Here is a 22,087-nt window from a genome sequence, read left to right as displayed (position 1 = left end):
TGCAAGTTTAGAATTTAGAGGAAGGTGCAGACATGGTGCCTGGGAGACTTAACCCAAGGGGTTTATTCCAGCCTCACATCTCAAGTTGGCATCATTTTGACAGCAAACTTGTCCTTGAGCAGGTGAGGACTGGCAACATGCAAGGAGAGCAAAACCATGGTTGCTCCCAGCAGAAAAGCCCAGCAGAATTGCACCTCCCCTGGCACTGCAGGCAGGAGCATCCCCCTCCGAGTCTCAGCAGCCTGATGGAAATTGGAAGAGGTTTATGAAATGGCTGTGCAATGAGCATGTCGGGGGCTGGTGGCATGGGATCACAAGTAGGAGGAAAAGCAGAGGCCCCTGGAGCCCACCACGTCTCTGGGGAAGCAGGCACTGGCTGCGTGGTGCTGTGCCAGCCCTGGGCAAAGGCTGCTCCCTGCCTGACCTCCACCACTCACGTGAATGTCCTCGTCTGGAAGAGCAAGGTCTCCTTGAACTGAATCGCATCCGTATCCAGCTTGAACTCGGCGTAATTGACGACGGCGCTGAGGCAAAGCTCCACCTCACGGCTGCTCCTCTCCAGGAGGCTGTGAGCTGGTTCTGGGTCTGTTTCGATCACCTCCAAAGAGAACAGGAAGGAATCACTGAGCAGAGCCCAGAAAGCCAGACTGAGCACGGAGCCTTTGGGCCTCCAAAACCAACCACGTATAGGGATTAGGAAGGACTGCTCCCATTTATTTCCCTAGAAGGAGGACAAAATCTGACCCTGCTGCTAACCACTAAGGCATTTGTTCCTCCATGCTGCTCAAAGCAGTCACCACCATGACTGTGAGCACACCGGTGGGGATGAAGACCCAGCTATCATTCACCATGTTCTAATTCTGTAGAGCGACCTTTTTCCTGGCACCCTATAAATCTGGCAGGTCTCTAAATTGGGATTAAGCTCCCTTGATGGAGCTCCATGGATGGAGAAACCCAAGAATGAACAGATCTAGAAAGTGCTTTCCAAATGTCACGTGTGGTACAGCAGCTGTCCAGGCATCCTGGGATGGGAATGAATTTACTAAGGAAATCTCTGGCTACTGATGGTAGAAGGCTGGAGGAAAAAAATTGGTTTAGTGGTCTTACTATGGCTCAGAAACCAAAGAAGAGACACTCGAGAGTGCTTCATCACTAATTATAGGAAAGCAAGAGCTTCCAGAGACTATACTCTGGACTCCCATATGACTGCCTCACGCTGCTGGGGCTGCCCGATTCTGAGATATCCCACATGATAAAGAGACCACAACAGAAATCTCAGCAGCACAGACAGAGCTCACCCAAAACGTGCCAGTGGGCTAGCCAGTGTGCACAGAAGAGAGAGCGTTTCACTCTCCACTTCAAGACAAGAGCTAGAGCACAGTGGGGTTAACTCTCCATTGGCACAAAAGGCACTGAATCAGATGAAGAGCTATTAACACCCTAAAAAGTGTTATAAAAATAAAATGTGACCTTCCACATAACATGGGCTGCAACACTTCTGAGACCAATATTTGCAAGTGACTAAAACACCTCTCACCAACAGACTTCCCCATCTCGTGTGAGCATAACAGGTCGCAGTGAATCCATCTCTCCCCAAAACCACTCCGCTGGTTAAAACTCACGCTCCTGCTTCCTCACATTTCAGGAGGACGCAGGAACCGCTAAGCCAGCAGAGATGTTGGCCTACTGCTGTGGGCACCTAGTTTTGCAGAAGCTGGGTGAGCTTTTGCTGTCGTGTTTCTTACCTTCTTCTTGACAGGCCACGAGGCTGCCTGGCCCCTCGTGGCATCCACCCACTTGACGGTGCGCAGGCGGCTGTCCCAGTCAGTGACCTGCTCCGGTGGCAGCTGGAAGGCGATCCTGGCCACCTTACACCTCACAGGTTGCCTTCTGAAGGTGACTGCCACATCTGATTTCAAGGTCACTGTGATGTCCTTAGCGCAGCCAGCGTGGAGGTGTCCCACCTAGAGCAGAGAGCCAACCAACCTGGAATCACTGGCGAGGGCAGGGCTGGCAGTGAGGACACCACCTCTCATAGCAGGGAGCCTTTTTGGTGGGGTGGAGAGCCCTGCCCGAACAAAGCTCCATGTCTGGCAGTCAGCATCTGCTAGGGGTCACTGAAACGTGGCACCAGTACGTGGAAAGTCGCCGGCGGATCCCAGGAGATGTCTGGCAGTGTTTGGGTAGTGGGAAAGGCAGAACTGCCCGAGCTCACCTGGGGGGAGAAGTGAAACGGGGGGCCTGCCGGCCACTCGAATCGCATTGCCTCCACCCGGCTGCGGTTGGTGATCGTGAAGGTGGCCTGGTAGGGCTTCCCAATGTGACAGTCCCCAAACTGGATGTGATCCACTCTGGCAGCTGTTAAGAAGCACAAGGGATGTCAGTGTGCAGCCAGGTCCACCCACCCCCAGAACATGCACGTCCGACTCTTTCCCTAGCTCCAAGCCCTCCTGCCTCTGGGAGATGCACTTCCCTGTTCTACCCCCATCCTTCAGAGATGCACCCTGGCACATCCCTAAACGTGGTGCAGAGGGATGTGCATTGCAGCATGCCCATGGCAGGCACGCTCACAGACCACCAGGCCTGGTGGGTGACAGCACAGGACTGTTTATGGAGAGGACACGGGATCATACATGGCCTTCATCCCCACAGGACACCACAGGCCAATAGACCTCCTGTGGCCCTTGTGTTCCCACATGTGGCTGCTGTGCAGGCTACAGAAGGCAACGGGATCTGTCCACTAAGGCTATGCCACACCACACTGGCCCAGGGTGAACAGAAACGTGTATTTTCCTACTCTTTATTCCCTCTTGGCAGCCTCTCCTCTCTTACCTTCAACTGTGTCCTCCTCCAGATCGCCCTCAGAGCTCTCCTCAGCGCTGTCTGCCACGAGTCCATGGATATTGTCTATCGTGAAGTCATCCTCATAGCCTTCACCCACCAGCTGAACGTTGGTCTCTTCATAGGGGTTGTCCACCACAGACAGGTGGATCTTCCCTTCCACGCGCTGGGGCAGGCTGGGTTTGAAAAGCACGTCGAACTCTGCTAATTCCCCATGTTGCAGGACCAGGGAAGCGGTGTGGGGTTTTGTCCCTGCAGAGCAATGGAAGTGAGCGACAGGGACACAGCTACACAGAGGAAACACCTCCAGAGGGTATAACAGGAATAAGTGGCTGCAACCCAGCTGTCTCTAAGCACAGGTTCTCTCCCCAGAGGCTCTAGATATTCCTACGTTCACACGACTATGATGACACCATGCATATCCTGAAGTGTCTTAACTTCTCGTTAACACCTGGCTCTCAAACTGCCTCCAGCCAGCTCCTGCCATACCTAAGCTGAGTCAGGTAGTGTTTTCGGCTTCTGTTGGCTGGCTGTGGGATCAAGGGCTGCCTTTGTTCAGGCTGGTAGCTCCCCACACGCAGCAAAGACCTCGGAGGGTCCACTGAAGTGCTGATAGTTCCCCAGGGCTTTCCCACAGCTTGACCCACAATGTCCAGAAAAGCAGAGAAACTTCCTACAGCTTGCTAGGAAGAAATTCTGGAGCAGCACAATCTGTGGTGCAAAATCCACATGAAAAGCTACGGGTAGAGAGAGCCCCAGGAAAGAAACTGTCTCTAATACCTGCTGCTTGGCCAAACCATAAGCAGGGCTCACCCTTCCCTGTGTGGATGACCACACTTCATGGTTAACATATTTACCTTCTCCAGCAGAGTCCTCCTTCATACCTGCAGCCTGGTAGATGCACTGCGTGGTTGGCCTGGCTCTCAGGAAGAAAACTCCCCCTTCATCCAACAGATCTATCATCACCTGGGAAAACGGAACACAGCATGACCACATCTGTGAGGGTACAGGACTGCCCATGGACCACCACCGAGCTGCTGCTGGTCCACCACTGGGAACCCAGCACGCTACTCTGCTTCACACACAACTCTTAGCATGAAGTGGAAGTAAAATCAGACAGAAAAAGTGGTCAGAAGTGATGCAACGTAGTTAAAATATAAGTAAACAGGACAGAGTATTAAAAAGCAATGAGCAGAATGGAATTAAACGACAACTGAGTTTAATGAAAATGTAGTAAAACATGGTCAGATAGAATATAATGTAACTAGGACACCACACATTGCCACTGAGAACCAAAACGCGAGCAGGGAGGGGTGGGAAGGGATCACGCAGGGTAGCAGCACATCCCAGCCGTGTTTTCTGGGACCTCTCCTCCACGGGAGGAGGGCTTGTTCCCAGAGCAGAGGGTGCATTCCCCAAGCTGGGCCTTACCTGGACAGGTATGATGCCAGCGTTATGAAGGACCAGAGGGAGCTTTTCAGAGTCACCCAGCAGCAGCTTCTTGAAGAGGAGCAGAGGGTTCCCTGCCTTACTGTGAAGGACTGGGCGCAGGACCGTGACCCGAGGCAGATTCCCCTCTCCACTGATATCAAACGTCAGGCTTTGGGCTTTAATTGCTGCAGGGCTGCAGGAGAGGCAGAGGAGAAATCGTTGTTGGCTGGCAATAACCCGTTTTTCATTTGCCAGGCAATGAATGGGGTGCCACCCACAGCCCCCCTTGTCCCTCTCCTCCCATGTCCTGAACATGGTTCCAGGACAGAGTAACCAGCTGCTCTTACAAGGGCTGCAGTTGTTCTTTAATATGGAATACCGTGACATACCCTAGGTTAATCACATACAGCCATCTCCTTGGAACATAAATGAGGAGATAACGTATGGTGGCTTCCTGGCACAGAAACCACTTCCTCCAGCCCTTTGGCCTTGGAAAGCCCCAGCTCAGCAGCTGCGCCTCCACATTTTTCTGATTCAATAACTTCCAGTTGGCTACCTAACATTGAGCAGACTTCATAGCCAATAATACACACTAAACTATGACTCTTACTCTTCTGCCCTGCTCTACCTAGTAGTTACTACATGATCCAATGCTAACTCTTCTTCCTAGGCCTACTACAAGAGCTAGGACTGATGACAGGTCCGCATCCTGCCAGAGGAGAAGCAGCTATCAGAGACGTCCCCCCACGAGCTCACAGGGTGCATTACCTTGTCTGGGCATCAAGTGAAGCTTCAAAAGTGCACTGGTAGCTCTGCATGGTTTGTGGAATGAAGGTCACGGTAGCGAAGGCGTGGGAGCGGCTGGGCACACACATCTGGACGGGGTCCACCTCGAAAACGTCGCTGATGCGGCTGTTGGGCTGGGGGAAGTGCACGGAGCAGAGTTAGGAGGAAAAGCCCTTCTGTGTGATGTAGTCTGACGCACGTTGTGGGGAGCTGGGGACAGGATGGGATCCTTCTGTCTCGGGGGGTGACTCCAAAGTGGTGCTGGCCTTGGAGACGGAGCTGCCATAAAGCCCAGGAGGGCCAAAGCTTGCTCTGAGTGCTTGGCATGTTAGCAGCCACCCACCCCAGTTGACATGTGAGGTTGGTGACTGCATGGAAACCCTGCAAAAAAATCTAGAACTGACCTTTAAATAGATGGAAAAGACCAGGGAGCCTGATGAAATGGCCTCCTTTGAGCCCAGACACATTCAATGTGCTTCCAAGAGAGATCCAGAAGGGTTCAGGTCTCCCACCACAACCCAGAGGAATGAGCCAAAACCTTGCTTGAGACATGCTGAGTTCAAACCAGCTGCCACCTGGGGCTGCTGCTCTCCCCCATAGCTTCATCTGCACAGAGCTGGACTAGACAGTGTGAGATGAACCTGGAGAATGAGGCAGGCTCCTACCTTAGAAGAACAACAATCACCTTGACTTCTATTTCTTACCTTACCAGAGATGGGTTTGATGGAGAGGACCACGCTGCAGGGGACTTTGCCCACGTTGCGGATCTTGAAGCGAGCAGTGGCCCGGTGCCCAACCAGGACGTTGGTGAAGATGAACTTGTTCTCGTCTGTGATGAACACGCCCCTGTCCTGCACGGTCTGCAGGATCTGGCAGAGGTTGGTGTTGCTGCAGATGCGATGCTCCTCAAAGATGGACCCTACGTCGTCAGCCACAAACGCTGCAAGAAGACAAGAGGGAGGGCTGAGATGGAGAAGGCTTGCAGCTGGGGTTAGCTGCACCTTGTCAGCCTCACAGAAGGCTTGATAAGCCCCTTCTGCCCAGGTCACTGCAAAACTCTGCCTGGAAGCCCAGGCACCCTCAGTCTTAAAGGGCATTACTTTCTCTTTGTCCTTCCGTGTACCCGTTCCAGCCTCTCCCACTGGTGCACTTGAAATCCCTCGGGGCTTCCAGCCCTTTCAAGAGGTCTGGGTGCTCAGCAGCAGCAGGTCTGGCCATGGAAACCTGGGGATGGGCATACCTGGGAGGCAGGACTCGGCCAGCAGGGTATAGGGGATGCCCAGGGGATTGTCCCTGGGGTCCCTGTCGCTGATATCGATGGAGAGGTGCTCCTCACACAGCCCCAGCGGCTCTGCATGGCAATCCACCGTGATTGTCTGCTTGTCCCCGGGATGGATGGAGCCGAAGCCAGGGTACACTGTGAACATGCCCAGGGTGAAGCGAGCCTGCAGAAAGAGTCCCGGGAGAGGCTGAGGGCTGGCAGCCTGGCCTTGGGCATCCCCAGCAAGGACTGTACCACCTCCTGGCCTCCAGATGGGCCAAGGGCAAGAAGGGATGGTCCATGGCCCAGAGGCAGCCCCAGGATGACATGAACAAGCCAGGAGGTTGTGCAGGCTTGTCCCAAGTGACATCGAGAAGGAAGTTTGGGTGTAAAGGGTGAAGGCAGTAGCTGGGATCCTTCAGCCTCCAGGGGTAAAACAGGAGAGCAGAAACAACCGTGAGAAATGATGGGAGGGGAAAGAGGGGGCCTGGTGAGAGGGCAGGGAAGGGAGAGCCCCAAAGGGCTCCAGGTCTGAGTCTCTGCTGGTGGCCGGGAGGGGATGGAGATCCAAGCACCTGCACACACAGACCACGTCCCATCCCGCAGCCATGAGCCCCGTCCCAGGTGCAGTCAAGTGCCTGACCCTGCCACATGTTGGGGGAGCAGGAGCCACCCACCTGCATGAAGGGGTTCGTCTCCTTCTGCAGGGACTGCTTGCTTTGCTTTGCAGAGGTTATCACCTTGCTTACGTTTTCGTTCTCCTGGGAGTGGTTGGATTTCTTGTGATGGGCGCTGGGGGCAGAAAGCAGAAATACCCATGGTGCTGAGCTCCCCCGGCCATCCTCCGAGGCCAAGGGCTGACCTTCCTCCCCGTGGAGGAAAGCCTTCCAGGTTCACGTTCCCGATGGCTCCTCCTGCTGCCACAGGGTAGGGACAGATCAGCTGTACCACCAGCTTTGTCCTACACCTGGGGACACTGAGGCATTTTGGGTCCCGTGCTCACAAAGGGACCAGGACCCAGTGCCCAGCCTGCTGGTCACACACCGCCCCGCAGTCCTGGCTGGGAAGGGTGCTGCAGCTCTTCTCTCACCTTTTCCTTGCCAGCCCAGGCACATCCTGGTCTGCTTTGTAGACGAGGAACTTAAAGTCGAGGCTGCCTCTGTTCTCCAGCGTGATGGCGCAGGTTTTCTTGGTGCCGTTGACCAGGGCGCCGAAGTTGATGAGCGAGGCCGGGGTGATGCTGTACTTGCTGAACAGAGCTTTGGCGGACACCGGCACGGGGATGATGGCGATGGTCTCCCCTCCTTCACAGAGGCTGGGCTCAATCACCTGCAGACAGGGGAGGGGTTGTTAAGGCAGCAAGGTGACCAGCCCCGCTGTCCCCTAATGCCACCCCATATCCCCTTCAACCTCCCCTATTTAAATCCAGCTGTTTCAATGCCTCCTCCAGAGCCAGATTTTCAGCTCTACTTAAGAAGCATCCCCAACAGCTTCTGGAAAACTTTGCTGTGTACATCTAAGAGAGGGCTCCCCAGCTAAACCTTTCCTTCCAGAGGACCCACGTGCTGCTAACACCCGGGGTAAGTGCCCGCCTGGCTTGGGCAGCTCACCTGGCACTTCAGGATGGGTTTGTCCTCGATGCTCATTTCTGCCCTGGGGTGGAAGAGCAGCTGGACCTGCACAGGGCGCTCGGAGGCGGTCAGCACCCCTCTCTGTGGCTGGATAGAGAAGTGGGATGCCAAGTCTGGGATGCTGGTATCTGCATTTTCTATCTTGAAGCTGGGGACAAAGGGAAGGAACAAAGACCTCTGTGGTTAGAGGCACTGGGTGGCAGCAGCACAGCCAACACCTCGCATAGGACCTTAAGGAAAAAAAAAAAAAAAAGAAAGGGTCCATCTCTACTTGGGAAATCCCAGATTTTGACACAGACTACAGACAAGAGTGATGTAAGCTCACTTCAACACTGATTTTGTCATTCCCTCCTTTAAAGACTTTCATAAAGAGAAATGAGTACACCCTCAAATGAAGGGAACCAATCTCAGCAGTACTGGGAGCTTAAATTTCAGCCTCTTTTTTTGGTTCCTGCTGAGCCGTGAAGAACTAACTGCTTGTGCCTGCATTCTCTGTTAAAATATTTGAGGTACGAGAGCCCGGATTTTGTGTTTACCCAAACTATGAGGAAGCCAGCATGGGAAAAGGTTCCAGCCATGAACAGACCGGGACGCAGGGCTGGGCAGAGGGTGGCAGCGCGCACGGACAGAGCAGGCAGCCGGAGCAGCGACCAACCTGTATGCGATCTCGTACTTCCCTTTGTTCTTCAGGGTCAGTGCTTGTTTTGCATCATCCAGCACCTTAAGGACTCCAAAATCCACGCTGCCATCTGTACCTGCAGTGTTCCCATAGAGAGAGGTAGGAGATGGTGAATATCTGAGAGCTGCTGGGGGCTGCACCAAGTGACAAGGTACATAAACAAAGTTCTCAGACATCACAAAATCCTCAGCAGGTTTCCCCATCCTGGGAGCTTTCCCTAGCTGCTCTGCTGCCCTTTCTCTTGCTTGGAGAGCATCTGCAGGGGTCAGCAGCTAACGAGCCTGGTTTCCATCTCCCTGCTTCCAAGCACAGATCCACCAACTCTATGTGCTATGCTGCGCCTTCAGGGGGTGCCAGCTGCTTTTGCACATTTCAACATACCCAAATCAATCTGCCTGTGAAGTGACACACTTCAAAGATGGGACATGAGACCCAAGGCTGTCTGTGCCCTGACAGTAGTGCTTCACGCCACGCAGCGTGGAGGACACGTGCTTTATGGCCATGCTTGCATGCTACCCGATCCTGGCCCAAGTGTTTTGGTTGCATGCCTGCCGAGGCAATGCCTGGCACCTGGACTACGTTGGTTCGGGTGCATCCACTGACCTTTAGGGATGGTGATGCTCAGAGCAACATCATAGGCCTCCGCGTGGATTTGGATATTTTCGATCTGAACAATCCCAAGGACGTTCTCTGCATCTGAAACCTGAGGCAGCAAGAAACAAACACTGCTTGGACAATTCTCCTCTATTCTTTTAGTAGGTGACATAATGGTCCTTGTCTCTACTGGCTGGCTCCACCATGGCCTCCCCTGCTTTGTGGACTATTGGTCTCTTAAATCACCCAGCATCCTCACCGAAAGGCAGCCATGGGGGACAAAATCCCAGGGTGAGATTTTGCTGCCCTATGTTAAAAGCCACAAATGGACTTCAGGATGGGTGCTGAGAATGCACCAACGTCTGGACAACCAAATGACAGCATTCAGCCCTGCAGAGCATCAAGGTGCTTGTGGCATGGGCTCAGGATGCTGCCCCATGATCCAGGCTGACACCGCGTGGGGACAACACCCGGTTATCTGGGATGGGGATGCTCAGGGATGCATTGCAAATGCAGTTTGAGGCAGCAGGCGTCAGGGGCACAGCTTGTGTCTGCAGGTACATCTCTCCCTGACTCCACAATTTACTTGCCCAATGAAGCTTGGCTGCAAGAGCACCCTAGCAGTCACCTGGTTTCCAAAAAGCTGTCCTTCAGCCGGAGCCCCTTGCTGCTAAGGACCTGCCCACCCCGAAATTACAGGCAGAAAGAAGCTCACGAAGCCTCCTCCTTTAGCCCTCTTTGCAGGGTACCCTCCCCACACCGCCTCCATCCCTCAGGCCCCGTGGGCGAGCCTTGCCCTGCTCTGCCAAGGAGAGCAGGGTGCCCTCACCTCCAGCCGGATGGTCTTCTTCACGCTCAGCGCCTTCGTGGCCATGAAATGCAGGTACACCTCCAGCTCCGTGCGGGGCCCCACCATGCCTTCATCCTGCGACACCGAGAAGTCCTCGCCGAGGTTTTCCAGCCCGCTGAGCCTCCAGGCTGCGGGCAGCGGGGTGGAGTTTCGCAGCACCAGCTTCTTGCTGTCCCGCCTGCAGGGACACGAGGATGCTCAGTGCCGGCGGCTGGGCGAGCATCGCAACCGGACACAGCTTGGGGCAGCCCCACGGGTGGGACCAGTTGGGCGTCTGCCCTATGTGACAAGCCTGAGAGGTGAGGTCCTGGGGCACAGCAGCCAGCAGAAGGGAGATAGGGAAGGGCAACTGGACTGCTGTGGTGTTTGGAGAGCTGGAGCTGAACCAGCGGGCACTTCCCCTGGAAACAGACAGACGATGAAGCAGTGGCACGGGGTGGCTCAGGGCCACAGCACGTGGAACAGGGACTTCTCCAGCATGTCTAGCTGGAGTCACCTAGCACAAGCACTGGGGCACACACAGCTCTGCCGTGCATCAGGACGCCCAGAGCCCAGCACTGCTGGGGACTGTGGAGCTCACGGCCACCACGGGATGTCCAAGCCAGTGAGGAATGGTGAGCTGGAGAGTGGGAATTGCTGAGGGAAGGAGAGATGTCGGTCCAGCCCCATCCTAAGCAGGCACATGGCCAGCCAGAGAGCCCGAACTGCTCTTGTCCCTGGCGGATGGCCCCGGGGTGGCTGACCTGTGCAGCAGCAGCTTGTCGAAGTGCATCTGCTTGGGGCTGACCCCCAGCTCCACCCGCACCCCCTGGCAGCACAAGGGGAAGACCACCGGCTCCGGGTTCTCCTTAATGCAGCACACGAGGTTGTCTTCAATGAGGCCAGCTGATGTGGGGTACGCCCAAAGGCTCAGCTCCTAGCCCCCGTCCCCCACAAAAAAAAAAACAGAGAAGAGGGTTTGGTGAGCAGGAGGAGCAGCCCCTGGGTGCTGCCACCACTGCCTGCCCATCCCCTACCTGCTTCTCGTTCGGTTTCAGCGTCATGCTGGGAGGGTCCAAAAGGAACGTGTCTGCTTTGAGGTCGTGCTCAAAGAAGAAATGCACCTCTGCTTCCAAGGGGGTGGTGTTGAGGATGGTTATCTTCTCACAGTTGCTGGGGTAGTGCAGCGCCTTGTACCTGTCCATGGAAGGGGAGAAGGCTGCAGCAGAGCTGCTGGGGTCATTGCCTTTACCAGCCATTGAAGCCAGCACTGCGTCCTGGCAGGAGGATGCTCTCTGCAGCCTCACAGGATGACCTAACAAGCAGGCTAAGAAAAAGGAACACATTCACGGGCACGTTGCACGGTGGGCTCAGCCTTCTGGCACCTCCATGTCTGCGCCTTCACCTGGTGCCCCTATCCCAGAAGCGTGACGATGCACAAGCCACTTAAAGAAAGAGCATTTTGCAAAATGTAAATTCAAGTGTTCCTGCAAAAACAAAAGCCAGTCAGGCACATGGCCCCTTCCCCACTGCTTTGGTAAGTTTCCTTCCCTGCAGGGTTTAAAAAATGCTTTTGCAAAGGGATTTTAAAAATAGTTTAGCTTTTCTCATTCAGAAAAGCCATGAGACTGCCTTGTGTTTCATGGGTTTGCTCAAAGTCTCAGGAAGGAAAAAAAAAAGGATGCATTCCCAAGAGGAATGCTAAATTTAACAAGTGTCCCTTCCCTAAGGTGTAAAATAGCATTTAGAGTTAAATGGTTAAACAGCAAACAGAAACCCGAGACCATTCATCAGCCTGGCTAAAGATCCCTTTTTTTTTTTTTAAAAAAAAAAAAAAAAAAGTTTGTATTTAATTCCCCTGAGTTGTAAAATACCACTAGATCTCCAGGGCTCCCATGAAGATAAGGACTTCATTTCTAATATTAAAAGAAAAAAAAATCAAAGTTAAAAATAGACACACACCAGCAGCTTCAATGACTTTCTATAAGCAGACCTTATCCAGCAGTAAGTTTCAGAAAAACATAAATCCCATTTTTCTTCCTCTGCAGGTCACACACACACATTGACAGGCCAAATCATAAAACCTGACTACATTACAGATTAATCAGTGGTTTCCAACACCATCCGCAGAATAATTGCTCGTTCAGTCTGCCATTAAGCTCATTTTCCTAAGTGGTGAGACTGAGACTGGGAGGGAGGGCAAAGGGTGCCTCCAAAACTGCCCAGGCAGCCCTGGCAGCCCCACATGCCCCCCCAGGAGCAGGGGGGCACCGGGCTGCCCACCCGCCGGCTGGGGAGCACCTACCAGTCTCTGGACTTCCCACAGAGCAGCGGCCCGAAGTGGAATACACCTGTGCTCACGATGTACTGCTTGAAAACAATGTCACCATCTGCCTTGCTCTTCCTCCGGTGAGGAAACACCAGCCTGGGCAGGGAAGAAAGCAGGAGGATGAGGAGCTATGAGATGCTCCAACTGGAAAAGCTGGCCAGAAAGCCACAGCCCTCAGCAGCAGCTGGGGTTCCCCGCTCCCAGCGCGGGATGAGATGCTTGGGTGCTCAGGCAGCACACGATGGGCTCATCGTGGGGCTGGGTGGCCTGGAGGGTCCCGAAGGAGCCACGAGGTGGTGGGGAGGTGGTCACTGGGGCACAACGGGCAGCCCCAGCTCCAGGGGCAGGGGGAGGCAGAGCAGGAGGCTGACACGGAGCAGCCTTACCGTGGGTCCTGGCTGATGGTGGGGTACAGGCAGGTGCCCCTGCAGTGCAGCTGGTGCAGTCGGTTTGTCCCCAGGATCTCAAAGTGCAGCGTCTGGTCAAACTGGCCCAGCACCGTGGAGCTGAAGTGTACCTTCAGTTCAACCTGGCCGCGGGCAGGCACGATCCACCGGCAGCTGCTCAGCCTGGTGGTTAAAGAAGATGCTTCAAGATGTTGTTAACGAGAAAACCAGAGCAGGAGGAGGGCTGGGGACTCGCCATCCCAGGCCACCCGTCTGGTGGGACAGCCAGCGCGCCCACCGCCTCCCTCTGCTCTCGGGGCTCACCTGAGGGGCTTCCCCGGAGGTGGGCCCATGTCCACGCTGCTTTGGTCCGCCTCAGGGGGACGTGGTGGCGGTGCCCCCATGCCCGGCCCCTGGGGATGTTTTTTGCTCCGGCCAGAGCTCCGCTTGTCCTTCAGAGCCTCCCGGCTGCCCTCAGCCTTCTCCTTCCTTGACCGGCCCCTGGTGGGGGTGACTTGCTCCTCCGACGTCTTGGCACCAAGGAAGAAAAGGGAGAGAGAATTGAGACCAGCCCCGAGATATCCCCATCCTGGAAAGAAAGCTACAGCCTTGTTGACAAACATGGGAGAGAATAAATAAATAACCAGCATCTACTGGTTTCACACCTGCTCAATGCCTTGGTCTTCCTTGCCGGGCTTTGTTTTGCCTATGAAACTCCCCCGTGCCCAACCTTATTCATTATTCTGAATGTTATTCCACGCCTGCAGGCGTGGGGCCCCATCACCCCTCCCTGCCCTCCTGCAGCCACCCTGCTCCATCTCACCCACCCTCCACACCCCGTCCAGCCCGGCCCTCTGCCCTGGCACCTTCACAGTGAGCGCGATGGGAGCATCCACAAGGCTCTCCGTTTCCTTCTTTTCTTCTTCCACCACCGCACCTTCTGGCGCAACAAAGATGAAGTGCTTGAGGGCTTCTCCTGCAGGGGCCTCACGCTTCTCCGGGTAGCGGATCACCGAGTAAAATGTGGTAGGAGGAATGGGAGGCCCCGAGGGACCCAGTCCCAGGCCATCCAGGATCTAAAAGATAAGAGAAAACCCTGTTTGTCCTTCATCATCTCCATCCTCACACACTTTCCCTACAGGCACTGAACTTTTGGCGATGTTTTTATATGGATTACTCTGCCTTTTTTATGCCCAGTCGGGGCGGGGGGGGAGAGGCTACAGAACATTGCCAGGACCTACAAGTGGGACCTAGAGAGTAATACCTTCCTTGAAGAACACAACTGAATGAAACAATGACCATGAGTCACCCTGCCCTGGGACCATTTTTAATGATTTCCAGACTGGGAAAGTCTTGGAACAGACAATATGCTTGAACAGAGAGTGCTCCCTCTTTCCACCCACACGAGGGACACTGAGAACCTCTCCAGCTACGTAGCTGCTGAGGACCCATGGTGGAACAAGCCTGGGACAAGACTCTGTGCTGCTGTCACCAGGTGGGACACAAAGCACCAGGGCCCAGACCACAGCAGCCTCAGCATTCGGGCCCCGAGGGGCTTTACCTCCTCTGCCGTGGGCAGCTTGCCACTCTCCAGGATCTTCCCCGTAGCATCTTCTGCGCTCAGCACCTGGATGTCCAAGCAAGGCACCCCGACATCCTGGCCCTTGGCTGACCATTCTGCACCATCCCCTTCCAGCCCAGGTAACCTGGATTCGATAGCCTTCAGTTTTTCCAGCCGCTCCCTCTCTGCCCGCTCCTTCTCCAGCCTTTCCTGGCGCTCCTTCTCTCTGTCCTTCCGGCTCCTGCGGCTGGAGAGAGGTGGGTGCTGGTCTTCTGCTTGGTGCCTTGCCTCCTCTTGGCTCAGAAGGGACAGCAGAATGCCCTGAGCCCTGTCCCAGGATGACAAAATATGCGCGATGTCTTTCTGTGATGCCTCGTAGATCTTAAACCTTTTGGCCAAGACCTTCTCGCTATCACTCAGGGTCTTCTGCTTGGCTTCCTCTTGTTCGACCTTTGAGGGTTGCACAGCCACCGCCGGGCTGCCATCCGTCAGGGGAACCTTGCTCCGCTTTTTCTTATCTTCCTTGTCACCTGCAACGGAGTCCAGGTGCTCCTTCACAGACCCCTTCTTGTCTACCCCTTCGTTGATGTCCGAGCGGTTGCTGGTGGACACGTTGGTGTTGCTGGTGGAGGTGTTCAAATTCTGGGCAGGAGGAGAGGGGGAAAAGAAGTGAGCACTTCAAAGCACCGACCCCAGTGCTGTGGGATGGTGATGATCGAGGTGGAGGATCAGAACACCCTGGGGGAGAAGCAGTGTGATCAACCAGCGTGGTTTCCCACCCCAGCCCCATGTTCCCCCAGCCAGGTACCTGTCCCCGGGCACAGCATGTGTGCTGCTGGCTTCCTGTGGGATGGTACAACTCAACGGGAGGGTCCTCGGGGCTTTTCTCCTCTCTGTAAACACAGCCACCCACCTGTCTGCCTCCGTGCTGGCTTTTCTTCCCCGAGGCATTGTCTTTTTCTTTCCCAAGCTCTCTCTTCCCCCGCCTGGACTTCTTCTTCATCTCTTCTTCCTCCCTCAAGCGTTCTAGTTCTTGCTTGAGTTTTTCCTCAAGCTCTCGAGCCAACTGCTCCATCTTCCTTCAGCAAACCAAACAGAAAACATCCCGGACAGTCACCACCAGAAAGCTGGGCTGGCTGCAACCCCAGCTGGTCCCCTGCTTCATTCACTGACCCTGAGGCCAGGCAGAGCCATTAGACCACCTCCGTGGGCTTCCCTCAACCTGGGGAGACTGGGAACACCCGAACTGAGGAAAGGTAGGAAGGGCCAGCCAAGTCTGGGACTTGCTGTTTTAAGGTCACAACTGTGCAGCTCCTCTGATAAGATCCACCTGCAGCACGCTGCCAAAGACAGCTCCACCATCTCTCCACGCTGACCCATGAAGCCCTCTCGATTTCCCAGTGTAAGCCAACTCACAAACCATGAGCACCTCCTTATTCCAACCCCCACACTTGCTTGGCTTCTCCAGCCCTTCTGCTTGGGCACAGCTCACTCCTTAGTGAGAAAAGCCATATCAACCAGAAAGCAAAGGCTGCAGTAATTTCCCTCCTGCAAAACAGGCTCTGAACAGCCAGGCTTTACACAGCCATTGCCCTTGGAAACTTGTACTGTCTGTCCTGGAAGTCACGGCAAGATCGGAATTGACCGAATTAACTTGGAGGCACTTATAGGTTCAGTGGCAAGGCAAGCCCAGCTCCCTGCAGCCAGGGCCTAAGCTGGAGGGCTCGCTGCTAAAACATGGAGATGTCATCCTCATCTCCCTGGAGGAAGCTCCTTTCCCCCTTGGGAACTGGCGAGGTGGAACTGGCACTGCACTGACACTTCTGGCCCATGCTCTGAAAGCCCTCTGAGCTGGACCAAGGTTCCCAGCAGCCTGCTGGCACCCAGTGTGGGGAGGGAAAGGGCATCAGGTGGGTGCTCAGGGGTCCTACGTGGGACAGAAGCAGGGAAACCCCTCAGGAACACTACTGGGGAGCTGCCCGCGGGAAGCTTACAGACCTCCTCTTCCTCTCACGCTGGACTTGTAGTACATTGTCATCGAACTGAGCTTTCTGCTCCTCCGTGAGGGCATCGTACTCCTCCTCATCCATCTCCTGGAGGCGTGCTTTCTCCCTCCTGGCAGCTTCCTCCTGCTCCCGTTCTTCCGCACAAGCCAGGGGAGGAATGGTTAGCAGCTGCAGGCAGAGCTGGCCGCTCTGGGTGAGCTGAGAGGGCTCAGAGCCCTGCCCAGCCCCAGCTGGACGTCCTGCCAGGAGGCAGCGGGCAGCCCAGACTCTTGTTCCGGCTGGAGAATCCCCCGAACCGCTGCTGTGCCCTGCCTGCCTCACATGCCCTGCGCGGGGCTTAGATGCTCAGCCACAACAGCTTGCACTTTTCCCCAGCTTTAAAGCCAGACGTTATAAGGGAGGCATTTTGCACACTGTGAAGCTGTGTTTTAAGCAACTGTGAGCTGAGCACTGGCTACACTGCAGCAGAGGGCGGAAGGATTAAAACATCTCTTACAAGCTCCATCGACAACACCCAGATGGACACATGGATAAGGCCGAGGGCTTGAGAGAGAACATTTGCGGGGTACAGAGATGGTTCTTACCTTCCTGCTCTTTTGCAGCCATCTCTCTGGCTTTCAAAGAGGCATAATCCTGGAAGAGGTTCACGAAATAGATGTGAGGCCGGTTTCTGGCAGCTTTGAGCAGGCAGAGGAGAGCAGATGCCATGCTGCCTGCAAAGAGGGTCTCCAGGCCATCAAACACCACTCCCTGGTAGCAGTCACTCAGCTGTGAATAATGGCAAAAAGGAAGAAAAAGTCAGTAGCAGCACACATTAGGCTCTCAGCCAGGCAATCAAACCAAATGTCAAAGGGCATCGACCATCTCACTGACCATCAGCTTGGAGCTGATGCTCCAAATGCATCAGCTCAGACAAGCTCCTGCTCTCTGCCACCTGATGGCATCTGCAACTTCACCCAAGGATGCTGCTGGCAGCCCAGCACTCCCTCCAACAGGTCCCTGAAGGCATCTCCGTGCCTCTTTGCACCAGGGATGTTACTATTTACCCCTCACCCTCCCGACCCCGAAGGCAGAGGAGAAATGCCGTGCCTGCAGCCTTTCCGAGAGAATGGCCCCCAGCAAGTCCTCGGGAAGCACGCAGCTCATCAAGCCCATCTCTCCTGCACCGCTGCCGCCGACGCTCAGCCACTGCTGTGCGGGAAAGCAGGGAAGCTGCGAGACGAGGTGAGAACTGGAGGAGCCCTGCAGTGTTGGACATCACAAGGAAAATAAAACACTTTGGAAAAGACGCAGGCAGCTCCCACTGCTTGGAGCTGGGGTGTCAGCCAGCACAAAGCTTGAAAGGTCCCATGCGTTACCGCCGTGATCACCTGCGAGCCTGCCAGGTCCGCGTGCTGCTGTTTCTGGGACTGGGACCCATGTCCATCCGTCTTCCTCTTGCCTGTTGCTGCACTCGCCCGGCTGCGGGAGCCGATGGACTGCTGGCTGGCTTTGTCCCCAGAGCTGGACTGGCTCGTGGCCGGGCTGTTCCTGGCCTCGGCACCGAGCTGCAAGCTGAGGGACGCCTCCGTGCTTTGACCTGCAGAGGAGACAGAAGCTTGGCAGGGCTGGTGGTGGGTGCTGCTGGTAAAGTGCAGCGTTGGATAGTGGGCTTTCGAGGCAGAGACTTTTAATGCACAGCCCTGTGTCCTTCCTACCAAACGGGGCAGCGAGCATGCAGGTGACACTGTTTGTGTGGTAGCTCCCCTATGGATTGAGCCAAGGGTTTGCGCTCCAGGACCACCATTTCCCTACCTTGCAGCCATCCTGCATTCTCCCGTGGGCACTGTAACACACAGCCGTGCCCCAGCTGCCATCACCCATCTCCACTGGAGCTACATCTTCCTCACTGGATATCCCAACCCACCCTGCCTTCTCCCTCACTTGGCAGCGCAAATCCTACCCTCCAGAGGCAGGGTCTGGCCTCACCCTGCACAGCTCGCAGCACCAGCTGCCCGATAAAATACCCTAAAAGTTGCCGGTCTCGTGTGGAGAACAGCACACCGTCCACGAGCCGCGTGACCTGGTAGCATATATAGGAAAAATCTCTGGAGAAAAGAGTTGATCTGCAGCATGTCTCTCATCTGAAGCTCCTCGGGGAGGCTATTCTTCCCTTTCTCTCATGTTTGTGAAACCACGCTCCAAGTCAGGCATCTAGTGCTTAATGAGCCACTTCAGAGGGCTTTTTCCTCGTTAAAACGGGCAGCAGTTCTGCCTGATTGCCGTGAGGAGCAGGCTGAATTCAGCTTTGAGGAAATATTAAAAAGCCCTGAGAAAAATGCAGGTGTGCTTCACCGCTCTTGGGAAAAAGGACATGTGCTAAGCAGCCCATGGGCAGGAAAAAGTGCCCCTGTGTGAGCCTTAACATAAAGAGATTCCACCCAACCAGCGATGATGTATGAGTTGGCTTTACATCTCTACACACAGCACCCTAACAGAGCCGAGGGCTGGCAAACTTCTACTTCAGTGGAGGAAGAAGCAGCGGGTGGCTGGGGCGGCTTTCAGAGGCCTTACCGGCGTCCTCCATCTCCTTGTGGCTCTGCTCTATGGCCGCCCTGAGGCACAGCTCCCGCGCGCGGAGCCCAGCCGAGCTGCTCCTGTCGGAGATGGCCTCGGTCACCACCGAGTCGATGGACAGGCGGGCCGCGCCATAGCGTCTGGAGAGGGCCACTGCTGCCGACGTCTTTCCTGGAGGGAGAGGAAGAATAGCGTGGTGACACACTGGAGTGCTCCTTTAGGGGAAACCCAGAGGGAGGCAGCTTGGATGCACTTAGAAATATCCTCTGGGGATGGGGGGATCACCCCCAAGGGGGACCTTTGCCCCCTGTGGTCGCCTGAGTGCTCCAACCCCATCCCAGATGTTTGCCGGCCTGTCCCAGAGGGCTCGTGCAACACCTAGGCATGGTTTGGGGCTCAGCGTGGGCTAGGGACTGCCCCCAAAGGGCAAGGCAGAATTCATGGCAGAATGAGAACCTATCTGTACAGACACTAGGTGGGCCACTTGTGGCTAGGGAGAGGGCTGGGACTGCTCCATGCACAGCGGATCCGTGGTCTGCCCACTTCAGGCCACCAACCAAGCGCCACAGCCCCCCAGGCCGCCCCTCGCCCGGTTCCCCCGCTCCTCGCAGCTGAAGGCCACAGCACACGTACCCGTCAGGGGCGCCCCGTGGACGATGATGACGATCCCTCTGCAGTTTTGGGCTGCACGGCCTTCTGCAAAGATATCGAGGCCGAGGTGGCGGGCGATGGCTCTGCGGACGGGGCTGTTGTCCAGCTCTCCCGCGGCGTCCTTGCTGCTGGTGCTCTGCCAGTGCTCTGTTGGGCAGGACCGGGTACAGGAGTCAGCCCGCTGCACACCACCGGTCCTGGGCTTCTTCTCTGTCCCCTCAGGTCCCAGGAGAGGAGGATGCTGGAAACAATGCCGTGCCTGGGGACTCCTCGTGCTCTTCCCTAAGGCTTGCTCAGGTTGGGGTTTGTCCTGAGCGCTGCTGATGGTGCCCGGTCACACTATGGTAAGTGGGGTGGCAGAAAGGGGCCTCAGAGGACCGGGCCAAGTCTCCTTCCATGAACAGCTCCAAAGCCCCAGGGCCTTCTGAGTAAGCAGGGCACGCACAGAACTGGGCATTTCACACGGGTCCAAGGGAACAGTTCTCCTCCAGGTTCCTTCACCATATAGCTGGATGATTTAGGAATATTACACCAGGCTGGGCTTTTAATTCGCCACAAGAGAACTGTCAAAGAGCTCCAGCTCTGCCCTTAGGAGGTTACCGAAAGCCACCTTGGTCACCAGGGTCACACAGAGCGAGCACTGCCTTGCCAAGGAGAGGGAACAGTGACATCCCAGTGGCTTCTGGGGGCAGAGGTGCTCATCTGGCGAAGCTGGGGACAACCTCCCTTGCGTCTCACTTGTCCCTGCACCAGACCCTTGTCGGGATCCTACAGACTTTATGTGCAAGAGAGGATTCAGAGCCTACAGGAGTGAAGATGTCATGAGGCTGCAGTGGAGTGATAGGAGATGATGCCAAAGACCTCCATGGAGGCCCTTCTGTTTCCATGCACACAGAAGAGGCAAAGATCTTAGGGTCATTACCTGTCCAGCGCCTTTTCCCAAGACCTTCCTCCTCCTCTTCTCCCAGTTCAGATTTAGAGTCTACCTTGCTGGACTGGTTTTCATCAAACATGGAGAAGGGAATGATGGAGCTATGGGATGAGATGGTGTGCACGATCCCAGCAGAGTACTTCCCTCCTTGATCTGAGACAGACTGGACGTCTTCAGCATTTGCTGATGAAGAAGGACACAGAGAGGGCAGATGGTGAAGAACATGGCCAGGCAAGCTGCTCTTTGCCATTTGTCACTTTGCAAGGCCACATGCAAAAAGGTGAAAAATTCCCCAAGAAGGGAGATGCCTGAGGCACATAGAAGCCTGTCCAAGCTTTCTTTGCCCTTTGGGGAAGTTTGAGCTTGTGCTTTTGTTGTTGGGAAGGAGAAAATTTAAAATAGGTTAGCTGGTAATGTTAGACCTGCTCCTACTGGCTGAAGAACTCATCCAATCTTATTCTTAGTGGTTAAGACACAAGAGGATCTTCTGGTTATTTAGAGGGTATTTTCCAGGCCATGGCAGGCAGGGATGAGCTTGCTGTGGCTGCACTCAGGGCTGGTAGCGGATGCATGTCACAAACCAGACTTTCACCCCAGAATCCCTCCATCGAGCACAAATGCTTGAAGGCAGACTGAAGCCTGCTTCCATAGAGAATGAGTACATGAATACGTGTGCTGGTCCCCCTGCTGTGCCCACACTCAGGGCAGCCAATGCCAGAGCCTCACCATTGTCCTGGCCTGCTGGTTCCCCAGGCATGGGCTTCCCCTGCTCATCCTGCAGCCTCTTCTGGTCCTGGTAGTACTCCAGCACCTCTGGGGGCAGCTTCTCACCAGGGGCACGCGGAGGCAGCAGCAGGGTGTTGTGGCAATTGTAGTCCTTTAGCACCCGCAGAATCTGCATACTCAGGGAAGAGAAACCACCCCTTACGTAAAGACCTCCGTTACATGAACCGCTTTCCCAGCCAACCTAGATCTTCTCCCTTGTTCCTTCCTCCCATCATAGCCTAATCAAGCTCCTCCAAAGCCTGCCAGCAGAGCCAGCTGACCCTGAAAGGCCACCAGTGGGGACTGCCTCCATCCCCCTGCCGCGAGCTGAAGCACTGTGAAGCCACGGCAGCACGCACGCGGGGTCCAGACCTCCTCACCTGCTCCTCGGCGAGGTACTGCTGGTCAAACTCCAGGGAGTAAAACTCGATGGGGAACTCGCACGGGTTCTTCACCACCACTGTCCCCTCTGCCCCGCTGCTGTACGGCAGCAGTGGTCCCAGCTCGAGCACCGGGGGGTTGAACTGCAACTGTGGCTCCAGCCCGTGCCCCGAGACTGGCAGCTGGAAGTGCTGGCTGCTCTGGCAGATGTTAATCTTCAGCTCACTTCTGTAGGACCTCTGGAAAGAGAGAAGGGCAGAAGGCTCCTACAGGTAGTCCCGGGTGACAGGGACTCCAATTCAACCCTTGCTCCAAGGTTGGGGTGTTACTGGTATTTCTGAGAGGAATGGAAAACACATTTACTCATAGTGTGGGGGTTCCACAGCACACAGCATTTGCATGCTGCTCTGGGTGCCTGGGGTGAAGCAGGTGTGCAGTATAACTGGGTGCCCTGGTGTCAGGTGGATCT

General features: G+C 55.3%; 1 protein-coding gene across 1 annotated transcript in view; it reads right to left on the bottom strand.

Annotated features, from left to right (window-relative positions):
- HYDIN (HYDIN axonemal central pair apparatus protein) overlaps positions 1-22,087 on the bottom strand; it is a 129,105-nt gene that overhangs the window by 13,114 nt on the left and 93,904 nt on the right. The window contains exons 36-67 of the mRNA XM_080552306.1: positions 21,618-21,857; positions 21,199-21,367; positions 20,464-20,655; positions 19,524-19,688; positions 18,888-19,061; positions 17,693-17,913; positions 17,424-17,576; positions 16,919-17,102; positions 16,327-16,468; positions 15,242-15,407; positions 14,329-14,970; positions 13,634-13,843; positions 13,092-13,297; positions 12,768-12,950; positions 12,358-12,477; positions 11,090-11,249; positions 10,817-10,989; positions 10,053-10,251; positions 9,233-9,332; positions 8,606-8,705; positions 7,930-8,098; positions 7,410-7,648; positions 6,997-7,111; positions 6,299-6,503; positions 5,763-5,998; positions 5,041-5,192; positions 4,273-4,465; positions 3,699-3,807; positions 2,833-3,093; positions 2,216-2,358; positions 1,746-1,964; positions 438-598 (exon numbers count right to left, since the gene is read on the bottom strand). Coding sequence (XP_080408432.1) covers positions 438-598; positions 1,746-1,964; positions 2,216-2,358; positions 2,833-3,093; positions 3,699-3,807; positions 4,273-4,465; positions 5,041-5,192; positions 5,763-5,998; positions 6,299-6,503; positions 6,997-7,111; positions 7,410-7,648; positions 7,930-8,098; positions 8,606-8,705; positions 9,233-9,332; positions 10,053-10,251; positions 10,817-10,989; positions 11,090-11,249; positions 12,358-12,477; positions 12,768-12,950; positions 13,092-13,297; positions 13,634-13,843; positions 14,329-14,970; positions 15,242-15,407; positions 16,327-16,468; positions 16,919-17,102; positions 17,424-17,576; positions 17,693-17,913; positions 18,888-19,061; positions 19,524-19,688; positions 20,464-20,655; positions 21,199-21,367; positions 21,618-21,857 — 6,101 coding nt within the window. The remainder of the gene's footprint in view (positions 1-437; positions 599-1,745; positions 1,965-2,215; positions 2,359-2,832; positions 3,094-3,698; positions 3,808-4,272; positions 4,466-5,040; positions 5,193-5,762; positions 5,999-6,298; positions 6,504-6,996; positions 7,112-7,409; positions 7,649-7,929; positions 8,099-8,605; positions 8,706-9,232; positions 9,333-10,052; positions 10,252-10,816; positions 10,990-11,089; positions 11,250-12,357; positions 12,478-12,767; positions 12,951-13,091; positions 13,298-13,633; positions 13,844-14,328; positions 14,971-15,241; positions 15,408-16,326; positions 16,469-16,918; positions 17,103-17,423; positions 17,577-17,692; positions 17,914-18,887; positions 19,062-19,523; positions 19,689-20,463; positions 20,656-21,198; positions 21,368-21,617; positions 21,858-22,087) is intronic.

The sequence above is a fragment of the Anser brachyrhynchus genome, assembly GCF_964034855.1.
Source record: "Anser brachyrhynchus genome assembly, chromosome: 12".
NCBI lineage: Eukaryota > Metazoa > Chordata > Aves > Anseriformes > Anatidae > Anser > Anser brachyrhynchus.
Note: the sequence above shows the minus strand (reverse complement) of the source record. Positions and strands in the feature narration are given on the sequence as shown.